At 30.7% G+C, this 14650-nt stretch overlaps 1 protein-coding gene across 2 annotated transcripts; it reads right to left on the bottom strand.

Moving 5' to 3' along the window:
• Positions 1-9401: 9401 nt before the first annotated feature.
• Positions 9402-11977, bottom strand: LOC102661498 (uncharacterized). 2 transcript variants are annotated; one of them, XM_014777568.3, is made up of 4 exons: positions 11629-11977; positions 11323-11551; positions 11103-11167; positions 9402-9581 (listed from the first exon to the last, which is right to left on the bottom strand). In XM_014777568.3, the coding sequence occupies exons 1-4, from the start codon at positions 11753-11755 to the stop codon at positions 9568-9570; spliced, it is 435 nt and encodes a 144-aa protein (XP_014633054.2). In that variant the 5' UTR covers positions 11756-11977; the 3' UTR covers positions 9402-9567. The 2 variants fall into 2 exon arrangements, with proteins under 2 accessions (XP_014633054.2, XP_006583894.2); XM_006583831.4 differs by having other exon boundaries at positions 11323-11533.
• Positions 11978-14650: the final 2673 nt, after the last annotated feature.

Genomic DNA, 14650 nt, shown 5'->3' with positions numbered 1-14650 from the left:
AAAAAAGTTGACAAATGAAGGTGCTTTTAATTAAGTATATAACTAAGTAAGTTATCAAGCTGCTGCACATGACCTTGTTTTCATTCAGAAGCACCTTGAAAGTCACTGAATTCGACACTTGATGGTATAATGAGTGTCATTTTGAAAAAGTCTTTGCAGCACTGCTGGTTTTAAATATGGTTGAGTTGAGTTGAAAACACTTATACTCGACGACGATAAACAAAGGTTTTTATTTCTCATTCTTGCTTCCCAACACCGTCTTCATCCCCCATCCCTTATACTCGAGGATGATAAATTTTTTGTATCCATCCACGACTTTGTATATACTTGTTCGGTCTTTATCCTAGCCTACTAAAAATGATTATTATTTTGTAACAATATATTTTTATATATTTTTTATCTAATTTTAAATGTATTTAAATTGAATGTCATAAAATTATAATCTTAGGTCATCTATATTATAATTAATTGTTACTCTAAACTTTAGTAGAAAATATAAATTTTTAGAATAAATAAAATATGAATTTTATAAAAGTACAATGAATCAACACATAATAATGGATTGCATTCATCTCCATGCATGTTTTAGAATGACTTTTATATATTAAACATCAAAATAATATAGAAAAAATTTGATTATGTTCACAAATATTTTTGGGAACTAAATGTCTTTACATTTAAAAGATCATTATGAAACTACTTTACAATGATAAACCAATTATTCATGTTTTTTTTAAGGAAATTACTCATGTAATCTAAAAATATATATTATAAATATTGCATATAAGATATGTTTTATATTGCATGCTACAGTATACTTTTGCATGAAAGCATGCTCATTGACTGATGCAAAGATACTTATCTATGCAATATAGTATTTCGTAACAAAAGTAAGTAATAGGGATATATGAATTCCAATAACATTAATTTTAAAAAATAATTACTTGTGTATATCAGTAATAAGAGGTTGAATTGCCATTGCTATGATGTTGGAAGAGGTGTCATACGGAGCTCGGAGTAGAAGAGCAAGAACATGAGAATGGAGGAAGCAAGTGTGATGACACCGCCATAGAGCGAGTGGTTGAAGAAATCCTCATTGATTTTAGGGTACACATCGAGGTTGCGGAGCTTGCTCATTATGTTGTCCAAAGATCTAATAATAAGAAGAAGAAATTAGGAAACCTAATTATTAACAATTTTTGTGAGTGTGTTTTGAAATCGGAAACACCCTATTCAATTGAAATTCTTTTGAAATTGGAACTATAACGGGATGTTTCAAATTGAATTCAATTTTTTTTCTGGAACAATGACGCTATAACTCTGATTATCTTCTCTTCTATTTTTTAACTCCATGTCTGTGTGTTTTTTATGAATAACAAACAAAATATTTTGATTATTATTATTATAAAAAATAAAAGAAAATATTCTTTTGTTATTTGTCAGTGTGTAAGGAAGAGTTTTTGTGTGTCGTGGACTCTCTTCTTTTTAGATTCGAGATCTTTTCATTCCTTCACCACTTTCTCTACCTTTGTGAACTGAATGATGATACTCACGGTCCTATGGGGAAAAATTTCTGACATTAAAACTTACACTTGATAATTTGAAAATATTTTGTTTTTGTTAAATTAATGACTTAAATTGTACAATTTTAGTCTCTAAATTCCAATTGTAATTGTACAATTTAATCTATGGTTCAATTGAATTCCAACAAAAAAATTGTGTGAATCTCACTTTTATTATTCCTTTAATATAATTTTTTTTCTTTTCATTTCTTTCTATTTCATTCTAATCAACCAATCTCACACTTAATAGAATATCCTACCATGACAATTATATAACGTCATGTTGATATGATGACTTAGTTGGCTTGTACGATTTTATTCATTTGATTATATGTATAATTATTTTACTTAAAAAATAAATAATAAATTATGAGACTCAATAATCACTTCTATCATAATGAAACAATTTGATTAATCTACTTATATTTATAATTTTTAAATAATAGATTAGATGAGAAAAAAATCAATCACCTCAATCACAAGTCACAATTTGAAAATTCTACTTATATTTATTAAAACATTTAAGAAAAGTAAATGACATTATTATGGGCAAGGAGAGAGGTTGTAATTCCAAAAGTCCAAAGAAGCAATATCACTTCTTGAGAAAGTCTTGTACCAAGGATTATTTTCGTAATACCTCTCTCTCTCTTTCATTAACACTCACATGATTTCTTTGTTTGGATTTTCATTGTCAGGGTCCTCTGCATTTAATGGTTTCATTCCTTATATTATTAGTTATCTATATATCTAGGAAATTTGACATTTGACATTGAATTTTATTTAGATAAATTATTTTAATCTCCTAAAAATATTATATAACAATAATATAGAATTCTTAAACATTTTATATTTTGTAATTAATACTTAACAAAAGAAGTATCAATTTAGAATAATACTTAATTTTAGAACAACTACAATCTCGATCACTACAGAGGTATTTTTTTTATAACTACTATATATGGTATTCTTAAACATAGTCCAAAAGAATATTTCAACATTGCAAGAGATAAGAACACTAATAATAAACACGATGAATTCCTATTTCATTTAAAAACAAAAGACTAATATCTTAGCAACATTCTCTTATCCTACGCATAGCAAATTTATTTACAGCATGTCTAATGGCTCCAATAGCTTTAGAAAGATCAACACCAAGAGCATTAACTAGCATTGATGAAATGGTCATAGGAATATAAAAGTCATTTGTAGACAAAAAGACATTAAAGAAGAAAACATGAAGAAACACCCTTCAACCTCCGCCTGCACATAACCATGTCCATGAGAGTCCCATTTTCAATCTTTAACCATGTCCATGAGGAAACTACATAGTTTTCAACAATGTACACTTCATTAAGTCTATGAAATGGTCATAGCTTTAGAAAGGTCAACACCAAGAGCATTAACTAACATTGATGAAATGGTCATAGGAATATAAAAGTCATTTGTAGACAAAAAGACATTAAAGAAGAAAACATGAAGAAACACCCTTCAACCTCCGCCTGCACATAACCATGTCCATGAGAGTCCCATTTTCAATCTTTAACCATGTCCATGAGGAAACTACATAGTTTTCAACAATGTACACTTCATTAAGTCTATAATTTCTTTTAGAGGTTTCTACTTTAAATATTTAAGTAGACAATTTACTTAATGTTCGCAAAATAAGTAGTACTTTCAATCAACATGGTGCATGTAGAATGAACTTTTTGCCTTAAATAACTTAACTTTCAACTTCTTATTCCTCTCCAATTTATTCAACTTCCAAGGTGTCTCTCTTCTTTGGACCTTTTGTTCTTCCATGCTTTGAATGACTCCATCTTATCTACCTGTAGCACTCCATTTCATTTATATTACCGTTGAGACTACTAATATAGTTTTACAGTAGGAAATATATACACTGATAGCAGAAATAAGTGATCAAACATCAATTGATATGCACAAGCATTCAAAGTTATACAAAAAGGCAGGGTTTCAATCCAAATACTGGATTGTGCCGTACCAACTTTAGGATAAGATTGATCAATGGATTTGGTTGAAGATGCATCCTGTTCTTGGAATTGAAAACTAAATGTCTTGCTCTTGTGGCATTATTGTGGAAGAACATCCATTTTCAAGCTTAAACTTCTGGACATAGATGATCGTTAGACTTCAAATTCTGAAGTTGCCCATGATGGGCATCCAAGAACATAGGGAGTTGTTGAATGAGAAGAAAATAGACCAAAGATTAGATAGACGGGTTGTAAAATAGTAGTGTTATAGGAAATTTAAAAATTCCTCCTTTCCTATGTTACCCATCAAAAAACCAAAGATTGATTTGCATTATAGAATATAATGTCCACGTATACAGGCACAAGCAGAGAAGAAACTTTCAAGCTAAAGAAGCAAGCACCGTAGCAACTAGTTTTGGCTATATTATGGGTCATCCTTCCTCATCTTCTAAGTAAGCTACATTTTCTGAAAATGCCAGATACATACTTATTAAGTTGTCTTACAGTCCTGATATACACAAAGTGATCATGTCAGTGAAATTTTCTAATGATGCACAAAGCTGAAACCATATCTCACAAGGAAGATATTTGAATACATATAACTCTTAAAAGGAAGCCAAGACAACATACCTTCTAGACAGGGAAGATATTAAAAAAACTGCAACATCTAGCACAGTTATATTATTAAGGAAAAAATGGATGTCCAGCAAAAATAAGATAAAGAAAGAAGTGAAGTTCAATAATGATTTTTTCTTCTTGTGATAATGTACCTCTCTTGAAATCAGGCCTTAAGCAATTGTTCAACTTAAGGCTCCATCTCTTATCACACCAATTGAGCTGAGCACCAATAACATTGAGAAAGAGTGATAGTAAGTAACAATGGGTGTTTAATTAGTTCATAGAGCTTCTAACTTTTGAAACAAAAAAAATCAATAATATGCACATAACACAAGATGAAGGACCCAAAGGAGGAGATTGTGGAAAGCATAACATAAAATGAAAGGAACCCGTTGCACTTATTGACGACTACTTACTGCTACTGGAAACCTTTTTGATTCCTAAAATTTAAAAAAAATCAAGAAACTTTGACATTATAATCACAAAAGTAAAAATGAAAAGAAGAAAAAAAAATGAATGATAATCACCACATGCCCATAGTTTCTTGTTGTTGGACAAAACCCTTTCAATTTCTCATATGAAAAGCATCAAGAAATCCATTAAACAAAATGAGAGAAATTAAAAATAAATATGAAATACTTGTAACAATAAGAAAGGTGAAAATGAAAAAAAGGATGAGAAAACAAACTTACCCATGGTATCAATGCGGTGGTGAAGGAACTCACTGTTTAGCGACAGTGGCGGTGAAGGACGTCACTACTCATTGGAGATGGTGGTGAAGGAAGTCGTTGTTGAGCGACATTGAAATAGAAACACAACAAATGAAAACCGGTCACACATAACTCGGTTTTTCCAGCATATAGTGTGCACAATGAACATAGCTCGATGACATGACCTCACAGGTTTGGAACCTAGTCAGACATAGCCTAGTCTTTTAAAATTTGAAAATTAAATTGAAATTAAGGGAAATGCTAGAATGAAGAAGCAGAGGAAGCAAAGCACAACATACTGGCCCAGTTTTTTGTTATAGCATCAACAATTGAACATAGCTCGATGACATGACCTAACAGGTCTGCAAGCTAGCCGCACGTAGCCTAGGTTTTTGAAATTCAAATTGAAATTTCGAAAAAACTAGGAAACGATGGAACGAAGAAGCAGATGAAGCACAATGTAGGTTTTGCAAGCGAAAGTAATATAATAATGCCAAAAAACAGAGGAGGTGACGCGTGGACGCAGATGAAGAGGAACGAAGCCGAGGCAAAAAACAAGCGGGAGAAATAAAAAAATTGCCAAAAAATGGAGGAGACGACACGTGGCTCAGCTAATTGTTCTGTTATTACTAAAGATAGATTTTTAATGGTTTTGTTTTATTTTAAATAAAGAATTAAATATCTTTTTGTCACGTAAATGTACATAAGTTCATTCTTAAGAATATTTGAAATTTCTCTCCTTGGAAGTATCTTTTAGGTACTTTTCTACAAATTCAATATTTGTTTTTAACTCAATTATATTATTTAAATATTTTATATTATTATTTAATCACAAATAATTATGTATGATAAATTTATTAATTTTTATAATAATTAACTTAAAAATTATATCAATTATAAATTATAATTAAAAGATAATATAAAATTATTTTATAATATTAGTGAAATTTTTTCGCATAAAAAACAATAATTTCTCATTTCTTATCCGCATCCTTTAAAAAAGAGTAAATGATCAATTTTATTCCTAAAAGTAATAAAATACTCAAAAAAGTCCCTAAAAGTATATTTTGTCATTCATTTTAGTTAGTTATTTTTTTATAAAAAAAGTCATATGAGTTAAGTAACAATATTAACATACTTTTGAGAATTAAAATGACAATAAATATTTAAGTTTAAAGATTAAAGTGAAAACTTAAAGACATATTCATCAAGTTACCTACTAAGGAAAATCAAAGGAGTAGAAATATATTGGCTGATCCTAAATATTGTTTGTGTCCTCTTTGTGGAAATGTAGAAGAATCCCTCACCATTGCTTTTTTACATGCGACAAGGTGTGGAATATCTGGTTATCATGCTACAAGTGGCTTCGTGTATCAATTGTTTTGCCGAATTCACCAGAGGCACATTATTGGCAACATAAAAATTTTCTATTCTCCAAGCAGGAACAAGAAAAGTGGGATGCAATATGGGCCTTAACAGTTTGGTGTATATGGTGCTTAAGGAATGAATTTATTCACAATGGTGGCTCCTTTGGCGCCACAACTTTGATGGACAAAATTACATTCAATGCTTGGTGCTGGTTAAAAGGTAAGGTTAAGGGGTTTGATGTCTCGTTCAATCAATGGTCAGTTTGCCCAGGGGAGAGTATCTCGCATATGATGTGCAGAAGTTCATTCTAAAGGCTCGCTGAAGCTATATTGGTTATCATTGTAGTTGGATTCTTCAGGCTCATCTAAACATGTTCTGCGGTTTTCTAATAGTGATTAATATAGCTCCATTAGTGGTTGTATATGTTGAATTTTGTTGAAAGACCACAACAATGAAAGTGATAATGGAGGGGAGAACATTGTAGTTAAACCATAGAAAACTTATAAATATATATCAATTGCTTCACCTTGTGGGTGGAAGGCAAATTAGTGTTGAAGGTAAGACATGATACTTGATATGCATTAGGTTGTCAATGAGAAGCCTTATGTCCTAGGTCTAGAAGTTCCTTTATTTGATGATGAAATTATCAATTGGTCTACCCCTTAGAAACATAGGCCAATGGTTAAATACTTAAGGAAGAAGGCAAACTTCAAGGTTTTGGATAACAAATTACAACACAATTAGGCTAAGAATGGTTTGATCAAGACCATGATATGCATGACAATTATTATATGGTGATGCTTTCTTATGAGAAGGATTACAAACATACCTTATTGGAATGGTCATGATAGGTTGCATATCACTATTTGTTTGTCCAAAGGTAGAGACTCTTTTTCGTATTAAATGATAAGGGTCAATAAGAAGGTAGGATTCTTGATAAGAATCCTTGATTTCCCACTGAATTGTATAATGAATAATTTCTCCTGACGTGTTGGAATGACTTTAAGGACATTTTTAAAGGTGGATAAACTTACATTAGTATATTCTCATGGCAATTTTGGTCATATATGTATGGAGTTAGATTTGAAAACACCATTAGCAAGTGTGTTCAAAAGAATGTATAAGAGAATATGTTTATTGCATTTATATTTTAAATTAAATAATCATAACTAGAGCATTGTGTCGATGGACCAGTATTTTAAATGGTTCAAAATGGACTATAACTCTGAGTTGTTAGATTAATCTCATTCCATAGGTCAAATTTACTTCTACACTAGACTATAGCTCTCACAAATCTCTAACTGACTCTCACCGTCCCCAATCATTATAGGTCGTCGCCATAAAATGTCTTTGGCGATGGTGTTTTGTAAACTTCAATCCCTGCTAATATCTTTCTCTGCTTCATGTGATTTCATCATATTTTGTCTCTTTTTCCCTTTCACAATCAATCTTTTCTTGCATTTGGGTTCAATTTGATGAGATTGTTTTTGTGTTTAAATATGAGAAGGATTGTATCCTTGCCTTCTCTTCACATAGATGCATGCCCCTAAACCCTTCTTCTATCTGACGCATACGCTCTTTGAAGACCCTTTTCATAAGCCCTTTCGTTGGTTCTGCTTCATGCAAAAATAATGCATTGGGTCCATTGTCATTGACCTTCTTCGCTCTATTTTCTACTCACAACATCGTTCATAACGCTGCTTTGGAGGTGCAACTCCATGCCTAAACACTATTGCTTGGCATTGTGCTTCGTTGCGAGGGGCTTCCACTTCACGACATCATTTTCAAAACCCTGTTAACTTTATGCTATTGCTAGATTCCTTTTGTTTTGGTCTTCTTCAATTTTATCTACATTATTCACACCATACATATTTCTGGGTGTGCTTATTGAAATGTATATTTGATTTTGGGTTTTCTAATTATAATTTCATATCTTTGGTTTTTTTAGTTTTAGGGTAACCTTTTTTTTATTGTATTTACTGAAATGTATCCCGATGAACTTTTATTTTAAAGTCGGGTCATGGTTTTATAAACCATGTGTTGGACAAGTGACCTCAATAACTTAAGACAGAAGGGTAAATTAAGTCTTACAATTCCCACTAACAAACTTTTAATCTCGTTCTAAATGATAGGTTCAAAATGCAGAAGAAGAAGTAACAATCAATTTAATAATATTTTTTAAACATGCAAGACAAAATTGATTGCAATAACATAAATGAGATAAGGGGAGAGAGAAATGCAAACTTGATTTATACTGGTTTGGCCACTTCCCGTGCCTATGCCCAGTCCTCAAACACCCACTTGAGATTTTCCACTATCTTTGTAAAAATCCTTTTTACAACTTTTGAACACTCAAGGAATCCCTTTCCCATGTGTTCAGGAAACTCACAATTCAAGAGACAATCAGTCTCATGATTATAATTGACTTTCTGAGAAAAAAGTTTTCTCTCCTTTAGAATGGATAATACAATTTGAAGTTCTTTGATGAACTTCAAATTGTATTATCATCTCTAAAAGAGAGAAATTCCTCTAAAAACTTTAATTTGTATTATCCACTCTAAAGGAGAGAAATCTTTCTATTCATCTCAGAAAATCAGTTGTAATCAAGAGACTGTCATTAATGTTCAAATTTCTATGATGGTTTTCTTGAAATCGTCATCGTTTTTTTTTAATGTTTATTTTATTTTAAAGAATATCAATGACGGCTTTCTATAAAATCGTAGTAGAAAATGAACTTTCTATGATGATTTTTTAGATAATCGTTGTCAATGCAAGATTTCTATGGCAATTTTCTTGAAACCGTTTTAAATGTTTCTTTTGTTTTAAAGAACACCTAACCTACAAAGAACATATACATGAGTCCAATCCAAAACAAATATAGGAAATAAAGCCAAGTAGTCCAGACCAAATTATAGATTACTTAATATCAATAAATATGATATAATTCAAACATTATTCAAATACATGCATTGTTTTTACATTTTAAAAAATATGTTGCTCATTTCTTGTGAATTATTGTAATCTTCAATTTTAATGGTGTTTCATGACTAAATCAATGTAACATATAATAAACACAAGTTAATCACATTAAATAATAAAAGGTGCAATAATTATAAACATCTAAGCAAACTAGTATATTATTAAACACAAAACAATCACAATGAATTGGAATTATCTACTTCTATAAAAATATTAAGTATATAAAAATATTACTGTTATTCAATGAATTGGAACATGACAATTGGTTGAAATTTTAGGAATTGACAAAAATACTATACTTGTAAAAAAAAATAGCTCTGCAACATGTGCATGGATCCTCTGCTACCATACTGCCTCTGCAACATGAATATTAGCCGTAAGATTTATATCTAATGGTGATAAGGAGCTCTGAATATAAAATTAATATTTTTCAATTGATTAGCAAAGGTTTTATGGTTGCTGAGGGGCTGCACAAAGCAGAGAACCTAAACTCCATTAATTAAGCAAATAAGCAGTTAACAGAAACCAATGCATGCACTATTATATTACATCCAATACTATGCTTATAAAAAATACTATATATAAAACATTGTGAAACCAATTATGTGCTAAATAGAATAAGATAAAAGATATGACGTAGAGAATATTTAAAAAAACATTGTGAATAGTTGTAAAAAAAAATCATGTATATATAGTTAGTCAATAGTTTTATAAGATGAGTAAAACTATCATTGATGTCACAAACAAAACAATTCCATCAATTAAGTATTATTTTTCCAAGTGTTTACAAAAACATGAAGATAAATCATAAGTCATGTCTTTTTTGAAGGCAGAACTAAAATCATTTTTGCATATTGTTATTCGAGTTGGCAACTTGGTCCTAATTAAAATGCTTCCTTGATCCCTATTGTTTCTTTCTCCAAAGTTAGGCCTCATGTCTTCCTTATCAGAGAAAGGAACTAAGAAAAGTGAATCTAAACTTTGAATTTCAGTGAAGTAAAGCAAGAGTAACTAAACTTGCATTGAGCAAAATATTTGAATACTGCAACCAATTTATCATGACAGAGCTTGAACGCTTTGGAAAAGAGAGTATCTGCTCCTTAACTTTCTCCATGTTAATATCTGAATATTATAGCCAAAAAGCTGCGCATTTAGTCATTTACCAGCCAATTCACACACATTATAAAAAGAATTGCCAAGCTATTTTTACCTCAGGTGGTGATGAAAAGTTGTGCATTTCTAAACAAGTATTCTACCATACTCTACATTTTTAAATAATCAGCTATTTTAATTGAGAAAAATATCTGAATATTGGCTGGCCTGATTTGGTTTTAATAACTATGGTATAAAGAACATCATGTTCTAAAATCAATTTCTATGACAAATACCAAATATTGATTTCAACTTCATTATTTGAATTAACAAGTGAAAAGTGCAAGACTGAGTATCCAATTAGTGTTCTTATTTACAATTAGTGTACATCATTTCAAAGCCAACTCATATTAGAAGCAACAAAGATACAACAGTGATACAAATGACATGCTGGAAATGCTGGAAAGCCAGATACACCGCCATCAATAATGAAATCACAACACCTTTTTTTGTATACCTGACGAAGAAAGATGTTGAAGCATTTTATTTTATTTTTTGAAAACAGTAAAAAAGGCGACAACCCAAAGTCCCAAAAAGATGGAATTTATTTCTCATGTTTCACAATTTATACAAAATATACTTCTCATGTTCCTAGAAAAATGCTTTGATTTACACCAACTTCATTGACGGCTATAAAAGGTGTGTTTTACACTTTTAGATCTATTGTATAAATTGTTTCTCCTTCAATATTTCCTAAATTTAACGTGATGAATAAGAGAACATACCAGGAATATAGAAGAATGCACGAATCAGAAGTGCCAAGAATGTTGTCCACTCACCATATCTACCTCTACATCCAATTGGTGTAAAAAAATAGCAAAAAAGGATAATTAAGAAGAATAACACTCTACAAAATCTTGTTGAACAAATAAAATAATTGTTAAATAAGTAATTCAGTTTCAGCATACAAATTGAACAAGAAAGCAAAACATAAGAACGACATACTTGATCCAGGAAACGACATCTACAGGTGCTTGCACAGCAAACAACGGAACAATATACGATTTTGGCATTGCGGTGCCTCTCGAACATCCATCGCGAATGAGCCTACGAACAATGTATCTCACAGACGGAGCACAGTTATCCAATCCATTGTCTTTCTCCGCTTCCAACTTCAATCCACCCTCGCCACTCTCCTTCTTCTGGCTTCTCCTAGCTACATGAACACAATACCCTAATATTTTTTTATTTAAAAATAAATAAAATGAAGAAATTATTTTAGATGAAGCACGGAACGTGACGAAACCCAACCTCTTCCGCGTGTGGTTCTTGACAGATGAGTGTTCTTGAAGCCAAGGGAAGTGGGAGAGCCCGCCTCTGGTTGCGATGGTTCTTGGAAGGGTTCGGAGAGGTAGCGGAGATGGAGGGACTTGGCCATGGTTTGCGTAGTAGCAAGTTTTTCGGAGGTGCTGGAGAGGGGTCGCGTTCAGAGGGTGCTAGATTCGTGACATTGGTGGCTAGATCTACGGCTTCTTTGGCCAGATCTGTGGCTTCTCTGGGGCTGTTAGTGTTGGTTCGAGGCAAGGTTTGGTGTGCATTGTTGGTTAGTAGTGAGCAATGCTGGTTTTGCTTGTGGTTATGGTGGAAATAAGAAGGTGAGGGTCAGTGCGAGACTGAGAAGGAAAGAGAGCGAGAATGAAAAAAGGAGCATTTATTTTGAAAGACGGTTTTTCGTTGAACACTTTCTTTCAACGATGTTTTTTAAAATCATTATTAAAAAATCTCAATTATTTACAAAAATATCACCCTATTTTAAATTAGGTTTTTTAAAAATCATCAGGATAGTTGAAATTCATTTTTATAGTGGTGCAAATTTAATCTAATGGTCATGTAACTTTACCTCCACAAAGTCACTAAATCTAAATCCCCAAAAAGTATTGGTAAGTGGAAGTATATCACATTTCAAGTGAAGCTAATGGGGTTGCATGTTGCATGGTGAGTTGATGCCTTCATCACAAATTGCTAACTCGTGATTGGATCATTCCTCCTGTGGAGGTTTTGGGGCATTTGAAGTGACTCATATGTTGTCGGTGTCTTTGTTGATGTCAACATCATTCCTCACCTTCCACCACACCATCCTATTCCATTGACTTCCAAATCATCACATCTGGAAAATTAAAGAAAGGATCACAACATCCAAGTCCTCAACTTTCTCTCCCTCCCCTTCTTCAAGTGTAAGATTTGTTTGGGAATACAGTTTACTTGTTTAGGTATTTGGGTAACAAAGAAGAGAAAGCTAAAAACTTTTTCTAGTGATTTCTTGATTCCATGGGTTATGGGTTGTTCTTCTCCTTAGGCAAAGGAGATTTTGAAATAGATGAAGCTTGATGAACTGATCCTGATATGTTATTTGGGGAAGAGATGAATCTTGATCATAATTTTTTTTTAAAAAAATAAAAAATTATGATAGTTAATCTAAGTTTAAATTAATTATTTTAATTACTTATAATGATAAAACAACTAATTTAAACATTGTGATGATAAATTTAATCATTTTAAATAGAAAAAAATACTAACAATGTTGATGTAAAATTGATGGAAGGACAATTTTAAGTAACATTATAGATTTAAAGGCCCAAAGCAAAAAATTTAAAACATAAAGGATCAAAGCAGGGAATAGTATAAATGTAAAGGAGTAAAATGATATTTTATTCTAATTTCTATAACGAACATCGTAAGATGCTTTTTTCTACATGTAGCTGACTCTTAAGTTTAGTTTTTGGTTTGAGATCATTTATTAGGGTTTTTCCAAACATCTGGTATAAAAGTTTCGTGCACGAACCCAACATGAACTCACATGTTTACATATTACTGGTTAAAATATCAAATTTTAAAAATTAAATGTAAATCTTTGACGAAATTCAAATTGTTGCGGTATTATATAGCCTTCGTACAAATTCGTAACAGCAAGCATTTTTCCTTTTTCAAATGTTTTCCCTAATGAAAGACGACTCCATATTTTAAAGTAAAAAGCTTTTTGTTGGTTCATTGTCTCATCACGATCCTCGTTGCAATATAGTTGAATTCATGCATATTTCTAGTGTAAAATATAAAAATCCAATATTGAAATTCATATATCTTATTTTGGAGTTATTAAAGAGATTTGGGAAATTGACTGCACTAGATTTAAAGTATCTATTTTTAAGTAGAAGCCCAAAATAGGCTTATTTTGTAGTAGAAAAAAAAATAAAAGCCTAAAATGGGCCGACAAGGGGATTAGTTCAATGCCAAATAGAATTGGAAGCCTCAATACCTCTTAGTTATATCAAAAAGGGATCTGTTTTTAAATTTAAATGAATAATAATAATAATAATAATAATAATAATAATAATAATAATAATAATAATAATAATAATAATAATAATAATAATAATAATAATACTAACATATGACTTAAGATTTAAATTGGTAGATCTTAATAGAATAAGTTACGCTGTTAAAAAAATAAAATAAAATATCTTTTGGTCCTTTTAATTTGACATTTTTTTAATTTTTGTTCTTATAATTTATTTATTTTTAATTTTTATAAATTATATATTTTTTTATTTTTTATCCTTATAATGTTTTTTATTATTTAAAATATTTTAATAACTAAAAACAAAACAAACATAATTTATAAGGATAAAAAATGTTAAATTATAAGAATTAAAAAAATATTATAAAATAAAATAAAATAGAGTAAGTTACCGTTAGTAACCCTTGATTATCATGACAATTCAAGTAAAATAAATGCTTTATGTCACTCATCTATCAAATAAAAGGTGGTACATGGTTCTTTAAGGAACAAGTATAAAAGTTACCGATAAGATTAATGAATTTGGTTTGGTTTTTGTAAGATTTTTTCTTTCTCATAAAAATGACCTAAATTGTATGAAGAAGATGATGACCTAAATCTCATCATATGCATGTCATCATCGTTGGTATTCTTAGATGCAATATCTTATATTTGATCATATATTTTCTATCTTTCTTTTTATTTAATCCAATTTTTTCTTATAAGTAACATTATTTTTCTATCATTTGTTTCGCATCTCTATGTGTACCTGTGTGGGAGTGCTCCTGATATATATCCGGTAGTGGCGTGTTGCATAGACACTCCAACCAACAAGTTAGTTATCCGTCGAACAAGATAAGCAGTGTAATAAATGAGGAGATTGAATAGTTATTTCTATCTTGAGACTCTAATTATATATATATATATATATATATATATATATATATATATATATATATATATAGATCATGAAGTCCATGAACCTCTCTTCTTATGATA

The sequence above is a fragment of the Glycine max genome, chromosome 7 (assembly GCF_000004515.6).
Source record: "Glycine max cultivar Williams 82 chromosome 7, Glycine_max_v4.0, whole genome shotgun sequence".
NCBI lineage: Eukaryota > Viridiplantae > Streptophyta > Magnoliopsida > Fabales > Fabaceae > Glycine > Glycine max.
This window is presented reverse-complemented; position numbering and strand designations above follow the sequence as displayed.